Source organism: Tachysurus fulvidraco, chromosome 2 (assembly GCF_022655615.1).
Source record: "Tachysurus fulvidraco isolate hzauxx_2018 chromosome 2, HZAU_PFXX_2.0, whole genome shotgun sequence".
In the NCBI taxonomy this organism is placed as follows: Eukaryota; Metazoa; Chordata; class Actinopteri; order Siluriformes; family Bagridae; genus Tachysurus; species Tachysurus fulvidraco.
This window is the reverse complement of record NC_062519.1, coordinates 25,510,809-25,538,763: the sequence shown is the minus strand read 5'-3', so window position 1 is coordinate 25,538,763 and position 27,955 is coordinate 25,510,809. Positions and strand designations below refer to the sequence as shown.

At 40.2% G+C, this 27,955-nt stretch overlaps 1 protein-coding gene and 1 non-coding gene across 22 annotated transcripts; both read left to right on the top strand.

The window, feature by feature from the left end:
- The first annotated feature begins 134 nt into the window (after positions 1-134).
- On the top strand, positions 135-23,838 carry LOC113657731. 21 transcript variants are annotated; one of them, XM_047810395.1, is made up of 40 exons: positions 135-495; positions 1,312-1,365; positions 1,522-1,596; positions 1,791-1,907; positions 2,350-2,478; positions 2,676-2,801; positions 2,995-3,123; positions 3,315-3,443; positions 3,634-3,762; positions 3,952-4,080; positions 4,289-4,417; positions 4,614-4,742; positions 4,934-5,062; positions 5,260-5,388; positions 5,473-5,592; positions 5,833-5,955; positions 6,040-6,156; positions 6,475-6,597; positions 6,681-6,797; positions 7,134-7,262; positions 7,342-7,458; positions 7,718-7,843; positions 8,039-8,167; positions 8,368-8,493; positions 8,791-9,006; positions 9,466-9,594; positions 9,881-10,000; positions 14,631-14,750; positions 15,064-15,192; positions 15,385-15,513; positions 15,716-15,841; positions 16,068-16,289; positions 16,491-16,607; positions 16,818-16,901; positions 17,065-17,184; positions 19,881-19,997; positions 20,582-20,707; positions 22,252-22,425; positions 22,536-22,859; positions 23,218-23,838. In XM_047810395.1, the coding sequence occupies exons 1-40, from the start codon at positions 333-335 to the stop codon at positions 23,475-23,477; spliced, it is 5,436 nt and encodes a 1,811-aa protein (XP_047666351.1). In that variant the 5' UTR covers positions 135-332; the 3' UTR covers positions 23,478-23,838. The 21 variants fall into 21 exon arrangements, with proteins under 21 accessions (XP_047666351.1, XP_047666354.1, XP_047666350.1 ...); XM_047810398.1 differs by having other exon boundaries at positions 2,673-2,801; positions 3,318-3,443; XM_047810394.1 differs by having other exon boundaries at positions 2,673-2,801; positions 4,292-4,417.
- LOC113657951 lies at positions 20,901-21,091 on the top strand. Its single transcript, XR_003444274.1, has one exon. It is a non-coding gene; the product is annotated as a U2 spliceosomal RNA (small nuclear RNA).
- Positions 23,839-27,955: the final 4,117 nt, after the last annotated feature.

Below are 27,955 nucleotides of genomic sequence, written 5' to 3'. Positions count from 1 at the left end.
TAATAATAATAATAATAATAATAAAATATCTGTATAACTGAATATCTGTATAACTATACTAAGTGTAGTATCTGTAAAATGACTTAATAAAAAGTATAAATAAACAGCCACATATTTAAATATTATTTAAACGCTACACGGGGATGTTATTAATAAGCGACTGAAAAAAAATCGGAATTAGATTTGGAACCTTGACGTAAACGTTCTATCGTTCTAACTAATTTTCAATTTTACGCAATACTTCTATTTTCAATTCTACTCTTGCAAAAAGAGTTTCCGCTGAAGTATTTGCACTAATCATTATTCCGCTATATTTATGAGAAAGGAATATCATGTGCGACCAGAGAACACCTAAGCGACATTCACCTGCCCCCGTGCCGTACGGCCTGCAGGAGCTGGTGGAAGCAATGAGCTGGTCAGTTATAATGGACAAACCGGAAAACATCTGCCAGTTCTTGCTTGATTACACCCTTGAGTTGCTCCAGTTTAAAAATGGTAAGTTGTCCAGTAGGTTGTTCATTTTTTCCTTCTTTCAAAAAAATTACATGAGTACATGAGTAATAGGTTTGCGACGTTGCCCCCGTGCGACGCCTGGGGTGGGTGGGGGTTTGGGAGTGGGGAGTTGTTAGGGTTATTGTGGGGTCATGTACAGAATGTTGATTCAGTGCATTACGATCCTATTATGATGTGTTTAAAGCATTAGTAGGATATTAAAGACTAGTAAACACTTGTTTATACAAATATAAAAGTATTCTTCTTCTTCTTCTTCTTCTTCTTCTTCTTCTTCATCTTCTTCTTCTTCTTCTTCTTCTTCTTCTTCTTATTATTATTATTATTATTATTATTATTATATGCATGTTGCTGCTTTAAGATATAACTTATTTATAGACTAAAAGAAATACTTGACTGTGATTTATTTTTATTGTTTTTTTAATGGTATTTCAACTTACTACAATTATTAACCTATATTGGGATCAAATGTTCCCTTTTTATGCATCTGGAGGGGATAAGTTAATTAAAGTTAGATGAACAAATGCTAACTTAAACATGTAAACTACTAGATGTAACTTAATGTTAACTTAAACATGTAAACCATCATACTCTGTATGATAACAAATACTCATATAAAATGGCTCCTTACATCTCAACAGTAGAAGGTGTGTGATGAAAAGTAATGTGGACATATATTTCTCTTAAGTTTTTTTTCTTAAATGTATTTCTCTTAATCATGATAATTAAAATAAGACATTATTCTTGTATCTTTTTAAAATGTACAAACCATGCACAAGCTCCCTGGTTTTTCTTCCACAGAGAACCCATCACTGGATCAGCGAGAATCTATAATTAAATTTCACCAACTTAAAGGTGAGTTTAATTTTAACTTGAGCAAGCCACATTAAAAAAGATAATAATAATTCTTTAGAACATTATGAAAACCAAAGCAGATATTTAAGAAATGAGAGATAAAGAAATATGAAACAAGATTTTCAAAATAAAAACAACAAACTTTTCCATTTTTAGAAAAAGCATATATTAGAAGATTGTCTGAACAGTCAGAGTGCTCAAAGAGTGATGAAGATAGCAGCACAAGTCCAGGTGAGAACTGTTGATTACATATAAGTTGAAAATTGTACTGTACAAGATATACTACAGTACCTAATTTTCAAGATGTTTATCAAGATCTGATTGGTGTAATTACAGGATATATCTGCAACAGTGATCACTCAATCAGAGTGAAAATATCAATAAAATCAGGTCGATGTTTGTTGAAAAGTGGCTTTTTTTTACAGCTGAATGGGAAGAGAAGGAGATGCCTACCTCAGGGCTTGGCAGGATTACAGGACAGGAGCCTTCTGAGGATTCTGATCTTGAGGTTAAGGTTGTGCACAAAGCACAGATGGACACCAGTAAGTTTTTGACATGTGCAGACGTAAGGATAATGAACCCAACATGAAGGTTTTATTTCAGATTTAATGCCTGATTGTGGACATACATTGGCTATAATCACTGGTTGGAAACTTGAATAATGGTATTTGCAGTGCACATTACTGAAATATTTAGAGACAAAATACCATTAATTACTACTAAACAACAAGTAACTCATTGATCATCCGCATTCATATTAGGGGACAATTTATATCCACATGATCAAAATCTGACAATACAAAGAATATTAGATAAAAACAACAAGAAATTTTTAAGAAGGTAGATAAAATCAAAATATGTAACTTATTTTGTTTAACTTTTTTGTTTGTTTGTTTTTTTTAATGACAAAATAGCATTTGTTACTATAAAAACAAGCCATGTGGTAGATTCAGGTAGAACTAATGCTCAATTGTTGTTTTTCAGAAGATGCTCTGTTGGGTGATGAAGATGCATCAGATATTGGAGACAGTACTCACGTCAGAGAAGTGAGTCTCACAACACCTGAGCTTGTTCATGATGTTGAGATCCTTCAGGAAGCTTTACTGGAAGAAGGTAAATTCCAAAAAAAAGAAAGCATGATGAACTATTAAAGCAGTAACATTCATTATTAATGCCTGATTGTGGTTTTACAGAAAATGCTCTGCTGAGCGATAAAAAAAATCATAGACAAAATTGCATAAATTACAAAAGAAATCTAGCCACCTGGTGAATGCATGCAGAACTAATGTTCAATTGTTGTTTTTCAGAAGATGCTCTGTTGGGTGATGAAGGTGCATCAGCTATTACAGACAGAATTCACATCACTGAAGTGAGTCTCTCAACATCTGAGCTTGTTCCTGATGCTGAGATCCTTCAGGAAGCTTTACTGGAAGAAGGTAAATTCCAAAAAAAAGAAAGCATGATGAACTGTTAAAGCAGTAACATTCATTATTAATGTCTGATTGTTGGTTGACAGAAAATGCTCTGCTGAGCGATAAAAAAATCATAGACAAAATAGCATAAATTATCAAAAAAATCTAGCCACCTGGGGAATGCACGCAGAACTAATGCTCAATTGTTGTTTTTCAGAAGATGCTCTGTTGGTTGATGAAGGAGCATCAGATATTGCAGACAGAATTCAAATCAGTGAAGTGAAACTCACAACATCTGAGCTTGTTCCTGATGTTGAGGTTCTTCAAGAAGCTTTACTGGAAGAAGGTAAATTCCAAAAAAAAGAAAGCATGATGAAATGTTAAGGCAGTAACATGCATTACTAATGCCTGATTGTTGGTTGACAGAAAATGCTCTGCTGACGATAAAAAATCATAGACAAAATTGCATAAATTACTAAACAAATCTAGCCACCTGGTGAATGCATGCAGAACTAATGTTCAATTGTTGTTTTTCAGAAGATGCTCTGTTGGGTGATGAAGGAGGATCTGCTATTGCAGACAGAATTCACATCAGAGAAATGAGTCTCACAACACCTGAGCTTGTTCCTGAGGCTGAGGTTCTTCAGGAAGCTTTACTGGAAGAAGGTAAATTCCAAAAAAAGAAAGTCTGGTGAACTGTTAAAGCAGTAACATGCATTACTAATGCCTGATTGTTGGTTGACAGAAAATGCTCTGCTGACGATAAAAAATCACAGACAAAATTGCATAAATTACAAAAGAAATCTAGCCACCTGGTGAAAGCATGCAGAACTAATGTTCAATTGTTGTTTTTCAGGAGATGCTCTGTTGGGTGATGAAGGTGCATCAGCTATTGCAGACAGAATTCACATAACTGAAGTGAGTCTCACAACATCTGAGCTTGTTCCTGATGCTGAGATCCTTCAGGAAGCTTTACTGGAAGAAGGTAAATTCCAAAAAAGGAAAGCATGATGAACTGATAATGCAGTAATATGCATTACTAATGCTTGACTGTTGTTTGGCAGAGAATGCTCTTGTGAGCGATGAAAAATCAGACAAAATCGCATGAATTTAGAAAGAAATCTAACCACCTGGTGTATCCATGCAGAACTGATGCTTAATTGTTGTTTTTCAGAAGATGCTCTGTTGGGTGATGAAGAAGCATCAGATATTGGAGACAGAATTCACATCACTGAAGTGAGTCTCACAACACCTGAGCTTGTTCCTGATGTTGAGGTCCTTCAGGAAGCTTTACTGGAAGAAGGTAAATTTCAAAAAAAAAAAAAAAAAAACTTTAGAAAGCATTATGAACTGTTAACGCAGTAACATGCATTACTAATGCCTGATTGTTGGTTGACAGAAAATGCTCTGCTGAGCAATGAAAAATCATAGACAAAATGGCATAAATTACAAAAAATCTAGCCATCTGGTGTATGCATATACTGTAGAATAAATGTTCAATTGTTTTTCAGAAGATGTTCTGTTTGTTGATGAAGGTGCATCAGCTATTGCAGACAGAATTCACATCAGTGAAGTGAGTCTCACAACACCTGAGCTTGTTCCTGATGTTGAGATCCTTCAGGAAGCTTCACTGGAAGAAGGTAAATTCCAAAAAAAGCAAAGAAAGCATGATGAACTATTAAAGCAGTAACATGCATTACTAATGCCTGATTGTTGGCTGACAGAAAATGATCTTTTGAGCGATGAAAAATTATAGACAAAATAGCATAAATTACAAAAGAAATCTAGCCACCTGGTGTGTGCATTTAGAACAAATGCTCAATTGTTGTTTTTCAGAAGATGTTCTGTCTGGGGTCGATGAAGGAGCATCAGATATTGCAGACAGAATTCACATCACTGAAGTGAGTCTAACACCTGAGCTTGTTCCTGATGTTGAGGTCCTTCAGGAAGCTTTACTGGAAGAAGGTAAATTCCAAAAAAAAGAAAGCATGATGAACTGTTAAAGCAGTAACATACATTACTAATGCCTAATTGTTGGTTGACAGAAAATGCTCTGCTGAGCGATAAAAAATCATAGACAAAATGGCATAAATTACAAACAAATCTAGCCACCTGGTGAATGCATGCAGAACTAATGTTCAATTGTTGTTTTTCAGAAGATGCTCTGTTAATCGATGAAGGAGCATCAGCTATTGCAGACAGAATTCACATCTCTGAAGTGAGTCTCACAACACCTGAGCTTGTTCCTGATGTTGAGGTCCTTCGGGAAGCTTTACTGGAAGAAGGTAAATTCCAAAAAAAAAAAAAGAAAGCATGATGAACTGTTAGTGCAGTAACATTCATTAATAATGCTTTACTGTTGTTTGGCAGAAAATGCTCTGCTGAGCGATGAAAAATCATAGACAAAATGGCATAGATTGCAAAAGAAATCTAGCCACCTGTTGAATGCACGCAGAACTAATGTTCAATTGTTGTTTTTCAGAAGATGCTCTGTTGGTTGATGAAGGAGCATCAGCTATTGCAGACATAATTCACATCAGTGAAGTGAGTCTCACAACACCTGAGCTTGTTCTTGATGTTGAGGTTCTTCAGGAAGCTTTACTGGAAGATGGTAAATTTAGCAAAAAAGAAAGTAAGCCTGGTGACATGTTAAAGCAGTAACATGCATTACTAATGCTTGATTGTTGTTTTTCAGAAAATGCTCTGGTGAGCGATAAAAAAGCATTAGATGATGAAGCCAAAACTGACTTCAGAGATGTCAGTGTCACGCCACCTGAACAAGCTGAACTCCCAAGGGAAACCCCACTGGACAAAGGTCACTATCACAAAAGGACAGCTTTAATGAATGTAGTGGTTTTATTCACCATCAGGGTATATAACAGACCACAAGTTATATTTATGATAACAAAATATATGATCAAAATCTGTCCATACAAAGAATATTATATGATGTATGTAAAAAGATTTTTTAGAAGAGGATGAAATCAATTAAAAATAAATCAGTCCACCTGGTGAAATCAGGCAGAACTAATGCTCAATCGTTGTTTTTCAAAAGTTGCTGTGTTGGGTGATGAAGAAGCATTAGATATTGAAGACAGAACTTACATCAGTGAAGTGAGTCCCACGACACTTGAGCTTGTTCCTGATGTTGAGGTCCTTCAGGAAGTTTCACTAGAGGGTAAATACCAAAAAAACGTAAGCCTGGCGAACTGCTAAAGCAGTAACTAGCATGCATTAATAATTCTTGATTTTTGTTTTGCAGAAATTGCTCTGGTGAGCGACGAAGTATCAGAAGATGAAGCCAGAACTTTCTTCAGAGATGTCAGTGTCACACCACCTGAACAAGCCGAACTCCTAAGGAAAACTCCACTGGACAAAGGTAACTATCACAAAAAGTCAGCTTTATTGAATCTAGTGGTTTTATTCACCATCAGGGTACATAACTGAGGACAATTTATATTCACGATAACAGAATACATGATCAAAATCTGACAATAGAAAGAATATTAGACAAAAAACAACTAGGTCATTTAAGGATTTAGATACAATCAAAATATTTAACTTTGATGGGCTTTTGATTTGATGTATATTTTTTAGAAAGAATTAATAGAAAATGTGTTATCAATTACAAAAAACATCCAGCCACCTGGTAAATTCAGGCAAAACTAATGCTCAATTGTTTTTTTTTTTCCAAAAGTTGCTGTGTTGGGTGATGAAGAAGCATTAGATATTGAAGACAGAACTTACATCAGTGAAGTGAGTCCCACAACACTTGAGCTTGTTCCTGATGTTGAGGTCCTTCAGAAAGCTTCACTAGAGGGTAAATACCAAAAAACGTAAGCTTGGCGAACTGTTAAAGCAGCAACTAGCATGCATTAATAATGCTTGATTTTTGTTTTGCAGAAATTGCTCTGGTGAGCGACGAGGTATCAGAAGATGAAGCCAGAACTTTCTTCAGAGATGTCAGTGTCACACCGCCTGAACAAGCCGAACTCCTAAGGAAAACTCCACTGGACAAAGGTAACTATCACCAAAAGTCAGCATTATTGAATGTAGTGGATTTATTCCGTACCAGGGTACATAACAGAGGACAGTTTATATTCAGGATAAAAGAATACATGATCAAAATCTAACAATACTAAGAATTTTAGATAAAAAACAACTAGGAAATGTAAGAAGGTAGATACAATCAAAATATGGAACTTTGATGGGCTTTTTATTTGATGTATGAAAAGATTTTTTTTAGAAGAAGAAGAAAATTAGAGAGAATTCATAGACAAAATGCCACCAGTTACAAAAAACATTCAGCCACCTGTTAAGTTCAGTCAGAACTAATGCTCAATTGTTGTTTATCAGAAGATGTTCTGTTGGGCGATGAAGAAGCATCAGATATTGCAGACAGTTCTCACATCAGTGAAGTGAGTCTCACAACACCCGAGTTTGTTCCTGATGTTGCCTTCCTTCGGGAAACTTCACTAGAAGAAGGTAAATTCCAAAAACATAAGTCTGGTGAAACTGTTAAAGCAGTAACATGCATTACTAATGCTTAATTGTTGTTTTGCAGATAATGCTCTGGTGAGCGATGAAGAATCAGAGGATGAAGCCAGAACTTACTTCAGAGATGTCAGTGTTACACCATCTGAACAAGCTGAACTCCTAAAGGAAACTCAACTGGACAAAGGTAACTATAGGTTTTATAAAAAAGGTTTTATACCTTACCAGGGTACATAACAGATGACAGTTTATATTCATGATAACAGAATACATGATCAAAACCAGACGATATGAAGAATATTAGATAAAAACAACTACGAAAGATAATTTCTTTCATAAAAGGAAAATTTGATAGAATTCATAGAAAAAATTCATATATTACAAAAGAAATACAGCCACCTGGTAAATCCATGCAGAACTAATGATCAGTTGTTGTTTTTCCGAAGATGCTCTGTTGGGTGATGAAGAAGCATCAGATATTGGAGACAGTACGTACATCAGTCAAGTGAGTCTCACAACATCTGAGCTTGTTCCTGATGTTGAGGTCCTTGAGGAAGCTTTACTGGAAGAAGGTAAATTCCAAAAAAACAAAGAAAGCATGATGAACTATTAAAGCAGTAACATACATTATTAATGCCTGATTGTTGGTTGACAGAAAATGCTCTGCTGAGCGATAAAAAATCATAGACAAAATTGCATAAATTACTAAACAAATCTAGCCACCTGGTGAATGCATGCAGAACTAATGTTCAATTGTTGTTTTTCAGAAGATGCTCTGTTGGGTGATGAAGGTGCATCAGCTATTGCAGACAGAATTCACATCACTGAAGTGAGTCTCACAACACCTGAGCTTGTTCCTGATGTTGGGGCTCTTCAGGAAGCTTCACTGGAAGAAGGTACTGTAAATTCCAAAAAAAAGAAAGCATGATGAACTATTAAAGCAGTAACATTCATTACTAATGGTTGACTGTTGTTTGGCAGAAAATGCTCTTGTGAGCGATGAAAAATCATAGACAAAATTTCATATATTACAAAAGAAATCTAGCCACTTGGTGTATGCATGCAGAACTAATGCTCAATTGTTGTTTTTCAAAAGATGCTCTGTTGGGTGATGAAGAAGCATCAGATATTGGAGACAGTACTCACATCAGTGAAGTGAGTCTCACAACATCTGAGCTTGTTCCTGATGTTGAGATCCTTCAGGAAGTTTCATTGGAAGAAGGTAAATTCCAAAAAACGAAAGTCTGATGAAATGCTGTCTACTGACTTCCTTTTTTTTCTCCTTTACAAGTTAAAAATATCTCTAGTTTTATTTTCCCTGACAAATGTTTTATTAGTGAACTGTTTTAAGTAATTTTGGATGTCAATTTCTGGTCAAACTTACAATCAACACTAGCATTAGTATAATTACTCTGCAACTGAATAACCACATTAGAGGTCAAAATATAACTTTCAGAACACATACTTGTATCATGAATCCCCAGAATGTTTAAATCTATATGTTCTCCTATAATTACAGCTGAATATCTACCCAGGCCACCATCTCAAGCCAAAAGAAGCTCACCAAAAGCTTTAAAAAGATGGGTTCGAAAGACCAAAGGTTCAAAGAGTGATGGTGAAATCTGTGACAAAATAAAATCTGTGCCTCTGGTGAAGTCACTATCTCTACAGGACAGTGTTCTCATGTCCTGTAAGATGACAGAGAAAACACTACAGGAAGTTCCACGAGACAAAGGTACATTTCCACAGAAATAATGCTCAATTAAATCTAGTGGTATTTATTAAGCAAAATTCTAAATGCATAATCAAGGTTCATGCATATTTGAGTTTAGAAAAGAAAATTCTATACTTCTAGACAAAATGTGGTCAATTACTAATAAAACCAAGTAACTCATCGATCATCAGGGCTCATAAGAGCAGACAATTTACATTCACAGAATACATCAATATCTGAGAATACAATGAATATTAGACAACATAAAAACAACTAATCAACTTTAAGAAGGTACATAAAATCAAAATATATACCTTTGATTTTTTTTCTTTTTATTCCGAAGAAAAAAAATATTCAAAGACAAGATACCATAAATTAGTTACAAAAAAAAATAAAAATTTAATTATTAAAAATGAAAAAAAAATTAAAAATCCACCTAGTATATTCAGGCAGAACTAATGCTCAATTGTTGTTTTTCAGAAGATGCTCTGTTAGGCGATGAAGAAGCATCAGATATTGGAGACAGTACTCACGTCAGAGAAGTGAGTCTCACAACACCAGAGCTTGTTCCTGATGTTGAGGTCCTTCAGGAAGCTACATTGGAAGAAGGTAAATTTCAAAGAAACAAAAGCCTGGCAAAATGTTCTGAACTGAATTCCCTTATTTCTCCTTCACAAGTTAAAATATATCTAGTTATATTTGACAATGTGCAGCTATATTGGCTCTAGTGGTGTTTATTCAGCAAAATACAAAATACATCATCAGAGTCTATAGCAGGATTTCTTTTCAGAAGAGTAACAATAGATCATTTTTATTGGAAAAATACCATCATATGCTAATAAAAAGAAACATGCTGTATAATATGCAGTTTTAATGTATAATGGTTGTTTTCCAGAAGACGCCCTAGTAAGCAAAGAAAAATCATCATATGAAGAAGACAGTACAGACTTCATTGGTGTCAGTCTCACAATACCTGAACTTACTGAGCTTCCACAGGAAATACCATTGGATGAAGGTAATTACAAAGTCATAATGCCTGATCAAAAATTCTGTAGTGACTTACTTTTATAGTTTCTCTGCTATCAAATTCACCTTCATGACTGTAATGATGAGTCGTAAGACTGAGGATCCATTTGCAGCTTTAATATATAATCTCGAAACAACAGGCAGAGTTCAGTACCGGTAAACACGACAGTGTAGGTAAGGCAAAAACGTAGTCAGAACAACAGGCAAAAGGTCAGGGCAGGCAGAAATCAGTCGTGAGGCAAAATACAGAAACAGATCAAAAACCAGAAACAGGAATAATCAGACAACGCTCAGAATGATAGCCGTAGCAAATCAAGACTTCGCAATGGGATCAAGTTCGTTTGCTTATTTAAGTGCGCCAGCTGATAGAGAACAGCTGGTGCACTGATTAGGCTGAGCGGGGTGTAGTGGGAAGTGTAGTCCGGGAGCGCTTAATACTCCGGAGACGATTCTCTCCGTTGTGGGTGCGGAGGTGAGGCAGGTGTGCTGATCATGACAGAGCCCCCCCCCTGCGAGCGGCTCCTGACGCGAGGACGTGTGCGACGTCGAGGTCTACCACGAGACCGGGGAGCGGGCCTGTCTGGGTGGCGTAGGTGGAAGTCAGTGGTGAGTGAAGGGTCCAGGATGTCCCCTGCCTTGACCCAGGAGCGTTCTTCCGGGCCGTACCCCACCCAGTCGGCTAGGTATTCCAGGCGGCCGCGTCGGCGCCTGGAGTCCAGCAATTCGTGGACCTGGTATGCCTCTCCCTCGTCGACCAAGAGGGGTGCTGGTGGTTCGGCGGAGGTTTCTGGGTCTCTCGGTGGTCTCTCCGCGGGTTTCAGAAGTGAGGCGTGAAAGGTGGGAGATACGCGGTATGACGGGGGTAGTGCCAGGCGGTAGGAGACTGGATTAATCCGTCTGATGATTCGGAATGGGCCCACAAACCGTGGGCTGAGCTTATGACAGGGCAGACGGAGGCGGAGGTCGCGGGTGGACAGCCAGACCCACTGTCCGGGTTGGTAGTCGGGGTGCTCACAGCGGCGTCTGTCGGCCTGTGTCTTTTGCCTGCGAATGGCTCGCCGTAGCTGCCGGTGCGCCGCGCTCCATGTGTCCCCGCTGCGACGAAACCACTCGTCAACGGCCGGTAGGTCCGAGGGTGTGTCGGACCAGGGGAACAAAGGAGGTTGAAATCCCAGGACGCACTGGAATGGGGTTAGACCCGTGGCGGGTTTGAGGAGAGAATTCTGAGCATACTCAGCCCACATCAAGTATGTGCTCCAGTCGGTCTGGTTATCGTGGCAGTAGGAGCGTAGGAACCGGATGAGATCTTGGTTCAGCCTTTCCGTCTGTCCGTTGGCTTGTGGGTGCGGAGGTGAGGCAGGTGTGCTGATCATGACAGAGCCCCCCCCTGCGAGCGGCTCCTGACGCGAGGACGTGTGCGACGTCGAGGTCTACCACGAGACCGGGGAGCGGGCCTGTCTGGGTGGCGTAGGTGGAAGTCAGTGGTGAGTGAAGGGTCCAGGATGTCACCTGCCTTTCCACATCATCCGCTCCCCGCGTCACACCCTCATCCTAGGCTTCCCCTGGCTCCAACTTCACAACCCCGTCATCTCCTGGAGAGACCTGCACATCTCAAGCTGGGGCGAAGCATGCCACCGACACCAGCCACTGCCTCCGAAAACCCCACGACCCAGCACCACGCTCTCTGTATGCTCCACTTCCACCACCTCTAAATTCCCAGCGGAATACCAAGACCTTTCGGCGGCCTTCAGCAAGACTCGGGCCACCGAACTACCACCGCACCGGCCCAGTGACTGCGCCATAGAACTTCTGCCTGGATCCACTCCACCCAGAGGGAGAATCTTCCCGCTGTCGCAACCAGAGACGGCAGCCATGAAAACCTACATCGAGGAGGAGCTCCAGAAGGGCTTCATCCGACCCTCTGTCTCCCCGGCATCCTCCGGGTTCTTCTTCGTGAAGAAAAAAGATGGAGGCCTCCGCCCATGCATTGACTACCGGGCACTGAACGACATGACAGTCAAGTTCCGGTATCCTCTTCCCCTCGTGCCATCGGCTCTCGAACAGCTCCGCCAGGCCCGATACTTCACGAAATTGGACTTACGCAGCGCTTACAACCTCATCCGGATCAGAGAGGGGGATGAATGGAAGACCGCCTTTTCGACCCAATCAGGCCATTATGAATACTTAGTCATGCCGTTCGGCCTTTCGAACAGTCCCGCGGTGTTCCAGTCATTCATTAATGACGTGTTCCGCGACATGCTGGACCGCTGGGTGGTCGTATACATCGATGACATCCTTATATATTCAGAGACCATGGAGGAACACACCCAGCACGTGCGGGCAGTCCTTAAACGTCTCATCCAACACCGTCTGTACGCCAAGGCCGAAAAATGCGAATTCCACCAGACCTCCACGACCTTCCTAGGCTACGTCATCTCAGCCGAGGGGGTCGCCATGGACGACTCCAAGGTGCGCGCAGTACTACAGTGGCCCCGACCACAGAGCCTGAAGGAGTTACAGCGCTTCCTGGGGTTCGCTAATTTCTATCGCCGCTTCATCCGTGGTTTCAGCACGATTGCGGCCCCGCTCACCTCTATGACCAAAAAAGCATCCACTCGGCTTACCTGGTCCCTTGAAGCTATAACGGCATTCCGGCGCTTGAAAGCGAGCTTCACCTCAGCTCCCATTCTCCACCACCCGGATCCAGACCGGCCGTTCATAGTAGAGGTGGACGCCTCTAATACGGGGGTGGGAGCCATACTGTCTCAACGCCAGGGCCCGGCCAACAAGATGTTTCCGTGTGCATACTTCTCTCGCAAGCTATCTCCGACGGAACGCAACTACGACGTGGGGGACCGAGAGCTGCTAGCCATGAAGGTAGGTATTCTTGATGGTGAGGGCCCACCTGCAGCCGGAGACGCCTGGAGATGTGCGTGATGGGGCCCTCACTGAGTGGCCTGCCGTCTACCGCCTCCACTGCCAAAGGAAAAGCACATGGGGTCACTGGCACGTTATAGGCTTGCGCAAACTCCCTTGACATGAAATTGCCCGCGGCGCCGGAGTCGATTAGAGCAGACTGGTTAATCATTTTCCCCCGTATTTCAACTTGTACTTGTACTACCGCGCAGTTCGAAGATTGAGGAATGAGCGGGTCAGGACTCACCGATGTGTTCCTTCTGCCGGGCGGCTTGTTGGGGCAGGCGGCCAGTCTGTGACCGGCTTCTCCGCAGTAGAGGCAGAGTTGGAAGCGGAAGCGTCTTGCTCTCTCCTCAGGCGTGAGGTGCGTGGCGTCGAGCTGCATGGGCTCGGGGTCCGCCGGTCGGGCTGTGCGAAGTGTCTCGCGCGCGTGTCGGGCGGTGTGCGTAGGAGGTCGACGTGTCCGCATCAAATTGTCAATGCGGATGGACAGGTCAATGAACTCCGTCAAATCTCTCCCTTCATCACGGCAGGCGAGCTCGGCTTGTAGACCCGGATGCAGCCCTTTGCGGTAGATCACCTTTAGGGGTCGCTCCTCCCAACCTGTCTCGGCGGCGAGCGTACGGAATGTCAGCGCGTACTCAGCGGCGGGACGGTCGCCCTGAGATACGGCCAACAAACGCTCCTCTGCGCTCTCACCCGTGGCGGAGTGCTCGAAGACAGCGCGGAATTGGGAGAGGAAGTGTTCAAACGTGGGGAAGGCGGAGCCATCCTCTTGCCAAACCGCCGTGGCCCACTCCAGCGCTTTCCCGGTGAGGAGGGTGCACACAAACGCTACGCGGCTAGCGGCGGTCGGATACAGGGACGGTTGTTGCGCCACAAAGAGCTGACATTGCATTAAGAAACCTCCGCATTTTCCAGGATCTCCGTTAAACTTTTCCGGAAACGCGAGCCGCGGGCTGGTGACAGCTGGGGTCGCGATTGGATCGGCCGGCGGGCGGGGCGCCGGTGCCGGAGGGTTCGGAGCCGCAGCGGAGCCTCGCAGACCTTGTAACGCCGCAGCGAGCTCTCCGATGAGCGAGGTAAGTCGCGTTAGTTGTTGGTGGTGTCCGGCGAGCTGCTGGGCTTGAGCGGAGAGCTGGGTGGCAAGCTGAGAGACGGCTGCTGGATCGCTTGGCGGCGAAGTCTTCTGTAATGATGAGTCGTAAGACTGAGGATCCATTTGCAGCTTTAATATATAATCTCGGAAACAACAGGCAGAGTTCAGTACCGGTAAACACGACAGTGTAGGTAAGGCAAAAACGTAGTCAGAACAACAGGCAAAAGGTCAGGGCAGGCAGAAATCAGTCGTGAGGCAAAATACAGAAACAGATCAAAAACCAGAAACAGGAATAATCAGACAACGCTCAGAATGATAGCCGTAGCAAATCAAGACTTCGCAATGGGATCAAGTTCGTTTGCTTATTTAAGTGCGCCAGCTGATAGAGAACAGCTGGTGCACTGATTAGGCTGAGCGGGGTGTAGTGGGAAGTGTAGTCCGGGAGCGCTTAATACTCCGGAGACGATTCTCTCCGTTGTGGGTGCGGAGGTGAGGCAGGTGTGCTGATCATGACAATGACACTATATAATGAGCAAAACCTCTAATAAAGTAAATTGTTAAATGCAGTAACATGCATTACTAATGATTGAATGTTGTTTTGCAGTATATGCTCTATTGAGCGATGAAAAATCACCAGATGATGAATACAGAACTGACTTCAGAGATGTCAGTGAAACACCGCCTGAACAAGCTGAACTCCTAAAGGAAACTCCACCGGACAAAGGTAACTATCACAAAAGGACAGCATCATTGAATCTAGTGGTTTTATTCATAATCAGGGTGCATAACAGAGAATTACAAAGAATTTTAGATAAAAAAACAAGGTAGGAAAACTAGGAAATTTAACAAGGTAGATATAATTAAAATATTTAACTTTGATGGGCTTTTTATTTGATGATGTTAAAAAAAGATATTTTGTTTTTCAGAAAAGGAAAATTTGTTAGAATTCATAGATAAAATGCCACCAATTACAAATAAATCCAGCCACCTGCTAAATTCAGGCAGAACTACTGTAATGCTCAATTGTTGTTTTTAAGAAGATGCTCTGTTGGGTGATGAAGAAGCATCAGCTATTGCAGACAGAATTCACATCACTGAAGTGAGTCTCTCAACATCTGAGCTTGTTCCTGATGCTGAGATCCTTCAGGAAGCTTTACTGGAAGAAGGTAAATTCCAAAAAAAAGAAAGCATGATGAACTGTTAAAGCAGTAACATTCATTACTAATGCCTGATTGTGGTTTTACAGAAAATGCTCTGGTGAGCGATAAAAAATCATAGACAAAATGGCATAAATTACTAAACAAATCTAGCCACCTGGTGAATGCATGCAGAACTAATGTTCAATTGTTGTTTTTCAGAAGATGCTCTGTTGGTTGATGAAGGAGCATCAGCTATTGCAGACAGAATTCACATCACTGAAGTGAGTCTCACGACACCTGAGCTTGTTCCTGATGTTGGGGCTCTTCAAGAAGCTTCACTGGAAGAAGGTACTGTAAATTCCAAAAAAAAAAGAAAGCATGATGAACTATTAAAGCAGAAACATTCATTACTAATGGTTGACTGTTGTTTGGCAGAAAATGCTCTTGTGAGCGATGAAAAATCATAGACAAAATTTCATATATTACAAAAGAAATCTAGCCACTTGGTGTATGCATGCAGAACTAATGCTCAATTGTTGTTTTTCAAAAGATGCTCTGTTGGGTGATGAAGAAGCATCAGATATTGGAGACAGTACTCACATCAGTGAAGTGAGTCTCACAACATCTGAGCTTGTTCCTGATGTTGAGATCCTTCAGGAAGCTTCACTGGAAGAAGGTAAATGCCAAAGAAACAAAAGTCTGGTGAAATTCTCTCTATTGACTTCCTTTTTTTCTCCTTCACAGGTTAAAAATATCACTAGTTTTATTTTCCCTGACAAATGTTTTATCAGTCAACTGTTTTAAATAATTTTGTATGACAATTTCTGGTCAAACTTACCTGAATCACATGCCAGTACCATGAATCCCCAGCATGTTTAAGTCTATATCCTCTATAATTTCAGCTGAACATCTACCCAGGCCACCATCTCAACCCAAGAGAAGCTTACCAAAATCTTTAAAAAGATGGGTTAGAAAGACCAAAGACCAAAGTTCAAAGAGTGATGGTGAAATCTGTGACAAGCCGAAATCTGTGTCTCTGGTGAAGTCACTATCTCTACAGGACAGTGTTTTCATGTTCTGTAAGGTGACCGACAAAACACTACCGGAAGCTTCACTGCTCAAAGGTACATTTCCACAAAAATAATGTTTAATTAAATCTAGTGGTGTTAATTAATCAAAATACAAAATGCATCATCAGGGTCCATACAAGGCTTTGTGGAATAATAGACAATATTAACAAACAACATACCATCAATTACTAGTAAAACAAGTAATACAGTAAATGCTGTAAAATGGATTATTAATGTTAAATTGTTATTTTTCAGAAGATGTTTCAGTGAGCAGCAAAGAATCACCAAGTGTTGAAAGTTATCCTGTCACTGAACTTATTCAGACACAGCCTGAACTTGTCGAGCTCCTACATGAGGCTCCACTGGACAAAGGTATATCTCACTAAAATGCAGCTTTTTTGACTCTACAGGTGTTTATCCAGCAAAAGACAAAATACATCATCAGAGTCCATAGCAGGATTTACAGGAGAAAAACTCATAGACATAGACAATATTCACAAACAAAACACTTTCAAATAATAATAAACACAAGTGACCTTCTTTATAGCAAAGTTTTAATATTTCATGGTTGTTTTTCCCCAGTGAGTGATGAAAAATTCTCAGATGCTGGAGACAGTACAGACAGTCTCACAGAACCTGAGACTGCTGAGCTCTTACTGGATGAAGGTCATTACAAAATCAAAGCTTGATGAAATATTCTCTAATGACTTACTTTTGTAATTTTTATGCTCAATACCAATTTAACCATCAAGACACTGTATAATCAATAAAATGTCTAATAAATTGAGCTATTATATGCAGTGTAATACTAATAATTGTTGTTTTGCAGAACATGTTCAACGGAGCGGAGGAGACTCATCAGATAGTGTTAAGAGCAGTCACTTCACTGAACTCAGCCTGACACCACCTGAATTTGCCAAGGTCCTACAAGAGGTTCCACAGTACAAAGGTAAATTTCACAAGATGATTTTATTGTTTTTAGTGGTGTTTATTTAGCCATCATTACAGTATATATATAACATCACGCCTTTTTATAGGCTCTCGGTCACGTAGTCGCAATTAGCGAAACTCTCGACACCTGTGCACACCGCTATTTAAGACGCAGAGTTTCGGCCCTCAGCATGCAGACATAGTCTTTGCCAGAGTAGAGCGGCAATACGTGTTGCGCTCTGAGAGATAATATATGAACCAAGAGGAGTAACATTACCACTAGGAGATCGACTAGGAGTTTGTTTGAGTTTCAAGGTGGTAACCTGTATTGGAGTGCACGTCGCTTTGAGAGGTAATAACCCGTAGAGTGAGGAGTAAACACTTCTGTGCTCTTCCTTGTCTGTATCTTCTATGCCTGCTTGGTGTAGAAGTAGAGCTTCAGTTGCACAGTTTGGAAAGCTGAGCCTCTGCGGTTCAAACCCTGCTTTGGGCATTCCCCATCATAACAAGCATTTTATCTTCCCTTGTTATTATTTCATAACAAATATATATAAATAAAGAAAAATATTTACAGTCACAAGCTAACCCCATGCACTTTCCCCTTATTTATACTTATTTATACCGATTTAAGCCTATCCTGTCATCACTCCCTATCCAGTCTCATGCTTTCTCTATCTGCACCGGATGTCTGTCCAATTCACCATTCACTACTCGAGTGCATAACGGGCCGGACCCAGTCCCCCCTCCTCCAAATGGAACCGGGATCCCCCCCATATAAGTATGTACGCACCAGATCGTCATCAAGACAGTGTTAAGCAGATAGGGCAGGTTGTGGCTGGGAAGGCCCCAGCGCTGGGCAAGCATGAGCAGGCCTTGGCCCAGCTTTCACCAAGGTTCAGCAAGTTTCTGATCAGCTAGGGCAGATCTAGGCTTTCCTGCAGCCTCAAGGAGCCCCAGACAGCCCTTAGGGTGATGCTCCTCAGGCCAACAGTTTGGAGCCGGTCGGTTCTACAGTTCCAGAAACACGTTTGATACGCATTGATAATCGTCTTCGTGCATGCCGAACCGAGCAACAGGCGAGTAGGAGGCCCCAGCATGAACTCGCATGTGCGTATACTGTATACATTCCGATTACTCTGAGCCCCAAGAGGCTTCCTCAGAACCCATGTAACTATGTTCCACGGGCCTAAATCAATGCAACGGCCCATTCCATTCTCAGACCCCCAGGTAAAGGGGACTGGGCTGGTCCAAGATTTGACCCCTTTTACAGTACTGGTCTTTTCCCGGAAATTTTATTGATGAAGTTTTGGCCCGCAGCTTGAAGCTTCATTTGGAGTCACTCCCACATTCCCTACCAGTTCATGCCCTGGACGGGCACCCATTGGCTGCTGGGCCCATAACCATGAAGACAGATTGGCTCACCTTGTGCATTGGCCTCGCATACAGAGCTTCTGTCACTGTATGTCACTTGAGATCCCGAGTTACACCTAATCTTGGGCTTCCCCTGGTTGCGGCAGCATAATCCACAAATAGACTGGGCCATGCAGTCAGTCACGGTCTGGGGCTTTCAGTGCACCCAGAGCTGCCTCGGAGGAGCACCTCCCTTTGGCACAGTGCCCTGGGCATGTTGCCTTTTGAATGTCAGTTCAGCTACACCCCCATGTTTGCCAAGCAGGAGGGGGAGTCAGGGGTTCCAGCTGCAGACCACATGGCAACCTGGTATCACAGGATCTGGCAGAAGGCAAAGACCACCCTCCAGATGAATACTCAGAGGTGCGCCCGCACGGCCAGCCGCAAGTGACATGCAGCACCCACATTCCAGAGGTCAGAGGGTCTGGTTGGCAACCTAAGATCTGCCCTAGCACGTTGAGTCCAAGAAATTGGCGCCACGCTCCATTAATCCGTTCAAGATCCTGAGGGCAGATTAATCCCGTGGCATACCCGCTGCAGCTCCACCAGTCCATGAAGATCAACCCTACATTCCATGTGTCCATGCTCAAGCCGGTCCTCTGTAGCTCTCTAGCACACCCTGTTAACCTGGCCCCAACCCGCCTCGTCAACAAAGGCCCGGCCTTTACTGTCTGGCGGATTCTGGACTCCCGACGGTGCGTGAAGGGCATCCAGTATTTGGTTGATTGGGAGGGCTATTGTCCGGAGGAACATTTGTGGGTCCTTGCGAGACACATCCTGGACCCAGAGCTGGTTAGTACTTTTCACAGAGACCGAGCAAGGAGCCTGGGACCATCAGGGGCCATTCCTAGGGGCGAGGGTACTGTATCTTCCCGGGTGCCTTTCAGGCAAACCCGCCACCACCAGCACGCCTTTTTATATGCTCTCGGTCACGTAGCTGCAATTAGCGCAACTCTCAACACCTGTGCACGCCTCTATTTAGGATGGCACTCAGCATGCGGACATAGTCCTCGCCAGAGTAGCACGGTAATACGTAGTGTGTAGCGCACTGAGAGATAATATATGAACCAATAGGAGTTAGAAAAAGTTTCCAATTGAGTTTCAGCATGGTAATATGTATCAGAGTGCATAGTGAGAGGTAACATTACCACTAGGAGTTAGACTAGGATGAAATTCTCTATTGTGACTTATTTTTATAGTTCATGACATTACATCATGACATTCATGACATTACATCAGCATGACATCAGCAAAATATTGAAAAACAGTTACATGCAGTACTAATACTTGATTGTTGTTTAACAGATTATGCTCTATTGAGTGATAAAAAATCAAATGGTGAAGACAGCAATCATTTCAGTGAAATCGATCTCACACCACCTGATCTTACTGAGGTCCTACAGGAAGCTTCACTGGATGAAGGTATTTACGAAGAATGAAAGCTTGATGATTCAATACCATTTTCTCTTTTATGACACTATCTAATCGATAAAACAACATTTTCAATGCAGTAACAAACAGTACTTATATTGAATGTGCTTTGCAGAATGTGCTATACTGTGTGAAGGAGACTCATCATGTTGTATTAAGAGTAGTCACTTCACCAAACTCAGTCAGACACCACCTGAACTTGCTAAGCTCCAGAAAGAGGCTCTATTGGACAAAGTTATATTTCACCAAAAGGAAGCTTTATTGAAGCTTCTTTAGTTTATTCAGCAAAATTCACAGTATATGAGTGTCCACAATATGAAAACTTACTGTATATCCGTGTTGATGGAAAATATTATCAGTGCTAGAAAATACAAAGAGGATTGGTTAAAAGGACTAGTAAATGCAAGAAATTATATAGAAAAATAATTGTAATGTTTATGGATTTTTTATTTAAGCTGTGAAAATATTTTATCTGACCGAAATTTAGACAAAATGCTATCAATTACTAATTTTAAAAAAAGTGATTTGTTAAATGCCGTACTATGCAGTACTAATGCTCAATTGTTGTTTTTCAGAAGGTGCTCTCTTGAGTGACAAAAAAACATCAGATGGTGCAGACATTATTCACATCAGTGAAGTGAGTGTCACAACAACTGAGCTTCCAGATGTCAAGCTACATCAGGACACCTCACTGGACAAAGGTAAATTCCAAAGAAAAAAAGACTAGCGAAATAATCTCTAATGACTTACTTTGAGTTTGAAAAATCCTAAATGTTTCATTACTGCTAATATAAGGTGCTACACATGTATTAATGTAGATCAATCCATATTAGGTGCGTTATGCAATGCCACTATCTACATCAATTGTGATCCTACTAATTAGAACTACTGTATATCGCTTCTCGGCCTTTTGGCTAAGATCAAGTGTAGTATCTGTTCTTATCAGTTTAATATCTGATAGGTCCTCTATATAAGGGCTACATATTAAATGGATTTTTAGAGCTGGGAGTCGGAACAGGGGCTTGCTCTGTCCGCTCCACGCATCGCCCTGGTATTGCAGTACATTCAGGCTTTGGGCAAGTCGTGGCCTAATGGTTAGAGAGTCTGACTCGTAATCCTAAGGTTGTGGGTTCAAGTCTCAGGCCGGCCACAACTGAGGTGCCCTCGAGCAAGGCACCGAACACCCCAACTGCTCCCCGGGCGCCGCAGCATTAATGGCTGCCCACTGCTCCGGGTGTGTGTTCACGGTGTGTGTGTTCACTGCTATGTGTGTGCACTTTGGATGGGTCAAATGCAGAGAACGAATTCTGAGTATGGTTCACCATAGCCGTATGTCACGTCACTTTCATATCTCAAATGTACACCTGAACTATGTGTGATCTAATGTGTATTTTTTTAAATGAATTAAGAACCTTACCCTTCTTTTATCAGTCAGCAGTTTTAAATACTTTTTGATGTCAAATTTCAAAACATTACCATCAACACTACCATTAGTATAATTACTCTGCTAGTGAATGATAATCTTAAGGGTTAAATTGTAATCTTCTACTTGTACTTAACTTACATACCAGTATCAAAAATCTCCAGCATGTTTATGTTTATATCCTTTCTATGATATCAGCGGAACATCTGCCCAGGCAGAAAAACACAAAAACAATTATCAGGATCCATAGAAGGGGACAATCTCTTGTAGGAAAAAAGTGAATCAAAAATAGGGTGTCAGATCTCAGTCAAAAGCAATTCCAAGTCATACACTCAATCACTGAACTCAAGCACTGGACAATAATATCCAAAGGGTCACAGGCAGAGCTCTGTACACAGAATATAAACTTAGAAACTAGGAAGTAAAAGGGATTCCAAATGGTGACAGGTCAAGAAACTAGGCAAGGTCAATTAACAGGAAATAAATAGCTCAGGAAAAAAAGCTCAGGATTTTTGGATAAAATATTTTTAGAATCATGGTGCATGAAAAGATTTGGGTTTTAGAGGAGGAAATTGGTTTGAGCACTAAAATGTCATACTAATGGATTGAATCTCTCATGGGCAAATTTCCTGCCAGATCTGAACCCAACATTTTTTACATATATATTTATCACACTATTTAAATCCTCTTGTGTGACAGACAGACAAATCTAGGACTTCTGTAAATAATCCATTAATTCTATGATTCTTTGTTATGTTATTTTATTAGTAGTTTGAACATAAATGTTATATGAACCTATACACCTTTGTCATCTTTCACCAGTTAAGAGAGAACTAGCAGCAAGAAGCCCAGATGGCAGTGAAAAATTCCAATCTGAAGTGCTACCTCACAAAGTGTCCTCTGAGGATATTACAATGCAAACCAGAGCATCTTTGTCTTCAGAGAGACTGTCATCATCATCATCATCATCATCATCATCATCACCAGCTTATCCAAGTAAGTGAAAGCTGTTAAGCATTATTGTATTCAAGTGGGCAAACACCGATGTTCCAAACACCCAGTATTTGAGTAAGTTTTGTAAGCAATATTGTCTTCTCTGTGTGCAGGTACTTCAACTTTGGGGTCTCCCATGGACCTTGTAGTGCATGTGCATAAGAAAGAGTGGCGACTGTCTCGACATACAAGCAGAACTTCAACAGCTCCACACAGGGTTTCATCCATGAAACCATGCCATTTGCTGCCAAGCAGACAGCCACCTCAGAGTGCGGCAAAGGATTCCTCAAAAAAAATTGTGGGAAAACCACAAAGATCAACGAAGGAAGTCCGCTTTCCTCCAATATCGTCACAGCACAGAAGAAGACCAGACAGTCAAGCTTCAAGAAGTCCAGCTTTACCAAGAACAACAGAGAAAGTTGAACTTCCTCAAATAGGTAATAATAATATATTTTTTTATTTAAATATCATTTATAAAGACAGTCAAGGCACCGACTATGGGATGATAAAAATAGCAACTCTGCCAATATCACATGCAATGTAAGATATTTTGTACCAAACTATTGCTTACAGTATACTGTAACCCCAATGTCCGCAGGACATGGACAAAGGGAAAGGGAAATTTCCTGGATACTAGAAGCAATTTTAGAATATATTTTCAAGGATCACAATTTGATTGCAGCTAATTAAATAATGTTTAGGGTTGCCAACAAGAGAGGTAAATGCTATTATTTAAATGTTGTCATGTAAAAGGTCACAGGCATGAAATTCAGTGTTTCCTCCTCTGGATTTCAGACCCCCGATTACAGAGACCAGTTCCAAGCCAGGGTATCAGAGCCAGATCTTCAATGAAGGAAGGCATAAAATTATTTCATCTACCACACAGGAGGGAACAAGGTGTGCTATCAACTGAAATCCTTTTGCAGTCACAGTATCGAAATGGAGCAAGTATCCAGACCATCGGCCCAGGCTCCGTTGTACTCAGGGGATTTTCAAAGACACCAAAAGCTCAGAAGCACATCCGTGGCGCTTCAGGAACTTCAAGGCAGCTGTGACAAACAGAAAACCCTAAACAGTTGATTGAACTAAATTGATTGAGTAAACTCATTCCCTCAATTCAACTAGGGATGTGGTAGCCTAGTGATTAAGGTGTTGGGCTACCAATCAGAAGGCTGTGAGTTTGATTCCTACGTCCACCAGGTTCCCACTGCTGGGCCCCTGAGCAAGGCCCTTAACCCTCAGTTGTATAAATTGTAACCCTCAGTTGCATAAATGAGATAAAAATGTAAGTGGCTCTGGATAAGGGCGTCTGCTAAATAATGTAAATGTAAACTGAGTAATAGAATCTCCTAAAACTTGCATATTTAAGTTTATTTAACTTACCGATTATGTAGAATAAATAATTTGTTCAGTTCATCAAACTTGCTGCTTATTCAATGTACTTAAACGATTATGTTCTCTTAACTTGCCATTAATTTAAAGACTACTTATACACGTGTCAATAAATTAGGATGTCATAGAAAAGTTAATTTATTTAAAACATGTATATTATATAAATTCAGAACACACAGACTGAAGCAGTTTACAGTTGGTACTGCATTTGTGATCATTTTGAATATAATGACATGCCAATCAGCTAATCAACTCAAATCACCTGCAAAGGTTTCCTGAGCCATCAAAATGGTCTCTCAATTTGGTTCACTAGGCTACACAATCATGGTGAAGACTACTGATCTGACAGTTGTCCAGAAGACAATCATTGATGCCCTTCACAAGGAGGGTAAGCCACATACATTCATTACCAAAGAAGCTGGCTGCATGTTAACAGAAAGTTGAGTGGAAGGAAAAAGTGTGGAAGAAAAAGATGCACAACCAACCGAGAGCAACGCAGCATTGAGCGGCTTGTCAAGCAAAATCGACTCAAGATTTTGGGTTAACTTCACAAGGAATTGACTGAGGCTGGGGTCAAGGTATCAAGAGCCACCACACATAGACGTGTCATGAAGGGTGGAGAAGCTCATAGCACAAGTTGATTGAAGTCCAGTGTTAAGTTTGAGTTGAATTATTGAAATAAATGAACTTTTCCAAACCATTCTAATTTATTGAGATTCAGCTGTATATCTAAGTTAACTCAACATGGAAATTCATCTGAAACTGTTTACTGAAGTTCTAATTTTTGACTGCAAAGTCTGTGCACACCGAACTGAAATAAAACAATGAAAAGCATATTTAATCTTTGAGTATTTATTGACAAAATATCACAATATTAATCAAAATACAGTAAACATTATACCATAATGAAAATATGTCACAGCCACACTGTAACATTTGAGTGTTTATGCCTTGTGCAAACATAGCATACAGTATACTCAAAATTAGCAAACTATACTCAAACATACTAAACATATATAGAGTCTTTCACCAAAATTTCACAATATTACAGTACAAACTATACTTTAATGGAAATATTACTGGGTCACAAACACACTGTAAAGGTGGTTTAACAACAGTAATAATGTCCAACATTAAACAGTGCACTAAATCAACTGTACAACTCTGTGCAGTTAATAATTACACATTTTACACCTCACAATTGTTAATGTAACAAAAAAATAAAACATACTGAAGATGATCAGTGTCTTTGGCCAACATGTTAGATTAGTACAGTACAGACTATACTGTAATGGAAAATTACTGGGTCACAACCACACTACAGAGGTGTAACAACATCTCAATGTAACTTCATAAATGGATAAGCGTTAATGGAGGTGGAAATGCCCACAACAAATGGTGGTGTTAAAGTCTCACAGTCACGTTTCTTAAAAAAGCCAGAGACTGCACTCTAGGCTTGAGAGCATTCTGTCCCATTAACATTAGTTAATGAAAGTTAATTAGATAAGCTGGATTAAATCAAATGTGTTGTTGAGTGATTTGGGATCATTTAGGTCGAATGCATAAATCAGACCAAAGAGAAGACACATTGCCTGTGAGAGGTTCAGCATTTTGTCCATCACTACTTGGACTAAGCAAGCCACTCTTTCTAAAAGCACGGTTAAATTAGCCGCACGTATATATTTAGAAAAATTAAAATGGATTTTTAAAATCCATTATAAAATATGCAGTCCTAATTGTTAGTTGATAAACCATTTCATTAGATCATTTGTGCATGACCTAATGTATAGAAAAAATTAAGTTCAACCAATTTTACTGTGGAATTTTTTAATAATTGCTATTCAAAGTACAATATCTGCCAATATATTTGTGCCAGTAGGCACAATTTAATCCAATTTTAATGGGCCACAGGGCACATTTAATCCATAATGAATTGAAAAGTTTCAAATATTAGTTAATAAAACCATCTCATCATTTCGTAATGACTTTCTGTCACGATGAGACAAAGGCGAGTGCCGATCCATTTGCAGTTAACTCCTTTTAATACACAAAACAGAAAACAAACAAGCAGGCAAAAACAGGGCAGAACACTGAGCAGGACAGAGCACAGGAACAGAGACATGAACAGACAGCATAGCACATACTAACACTAAACAACGACTCACAACCAGGAAGTGAACAAAACAGAGTACATATTGTGAACAAGAACCAATCACAAGACGGAGACAGACAAGGACTAAGAAAAAACACCTGGGGAAGAGACTGAATGCAATTAAATGTCCGTGGTAACAAATAGGTGGGCGGGGTCAACAATTAACATCAGGGAATGACAACAGACAGACACAAGGGAAAACACAGACAGACTCGTTACACTTACTCTGTGCTCACAAGAAATATCAGCCAATTCTACCGTGGAATCTTTTAATAATTCCTATCTTATCCCGTGTGGACACATTTTAATCATTTAATCCATCATAAAATGAAACTTTGAAAATGTTAGCTCATGAAACTCATTTATATAATTTCAGCATGACCTACTCTATGTTCCCAATAAAGATCAGACAAATTTACTGTGGAATTATAAAAATATTTCCTCTTCAAGATCACCATATCTGGCAGTATAATTGCACCTGGAGGCACTATTTTTAATTCATTACAAAATTAAAATTTCAGTATGTTAGTTGGTAAAATCATCTCATGTCACTTCAGCATAATCTACTCTATGAGCAAGATAAAAGTCTAGCAATTTTGCTGTGGAATTTTTAAACAGTTCCTCCTCAAATTCACCATATCTGGCAATATAATTGCGCCTAGAGGTATATTTGAATCCATTTCCACTGTGAAATTGCTTGATCATTATGGTGACCACAGAATAGGCCATTATGAAATGATCTGTCTTGATCAAATAACAATTTAAACTGGCCATTCAAAAATCAATCGAATTTGGATATAAATCAAAATGTAAATTATATTGAATTATAGACAGTGAGTTTGAAGAGCCATTACTACAAAATCCCACAGTAAAATTGTTTGATGTTTTTTATGAGCATAGAGGAGGGCATTCGGTTTGATTGACTAAAATCTCAAAATGTTCATTTTATAATGGATCAAATTCGCTTCTGGTTGAATTAAATGGACAGAAATATTGAATTTGAATGAATTTTATTGTGAACATAGAGTAGGTCATTGTGAAGTGATGTGAGATGGTTTTATTAACTAAAATTTTGAAACGTACATTTTATAATGTATTAAAATAGTTCATTCTGGCACAATTCTATTGCAAGATATGGTGAGTTTGAATAGGAACTATTTAAAAATTCCACAGTGAAATTGGTTAATCTTTATTGTGAGTATAGAGTAGGTCATTATGAAGTAATCTGAGTGAGTTTTATCAACTAATATCTAAAATTCTGTATTTTTTTTATTTTATAATGGATTAAAATGTTCTGACACAATTATATTACCATATCATATATATTAGCAGTGGCTTAACCACAGTGAAACATCACTAGCTTAATTCGTCTCAGCTAAAGTAGCAATGTTCTTATTAACACACATTAGCCTATAATTAATACTTTACAAATGCGCTGTACAAGTCAAAATTTGAAGCCAGTCGATTTCTCAATCATACTTTGAGAACTTTGTTAATTAATGCAAAGTTTCCACCAGGAAAAAACAATCCACATGGTGTAACGTTAAGCAGTATCTTCCATGTTGTATCTCGCACAGAAAAACAATTAGTCGACTTCATGTGGTATATCTCACAGGTATACCTGGTATACCTCACAGCTAAATACCTGTTGGCAAGGTTATTAAAGAAATTAACTGATCTCAGAAGTTGCTGCCATGAAATACACGATTACACTATGAGTAAGTGTATTAACTAACATGTTTCAGTATTACGAATCAAATACAGAATCATACCATCACAAAACCACCAATGAAATATCATTACTTGATAGCTACTCTGAAAAGTTTGACCGGGAAATATTGTAATTATTTCTGTGTTGTCTTTCATTATAGAAACGTACCACAGGGATTTAAATAGACATCTTTCACTTTTAAAAATACATAATTTCCAATAATGGATAGAGGACATAAAACATTAGTTGTCTTGTTGCTAGGCAGAACCTACAAAACT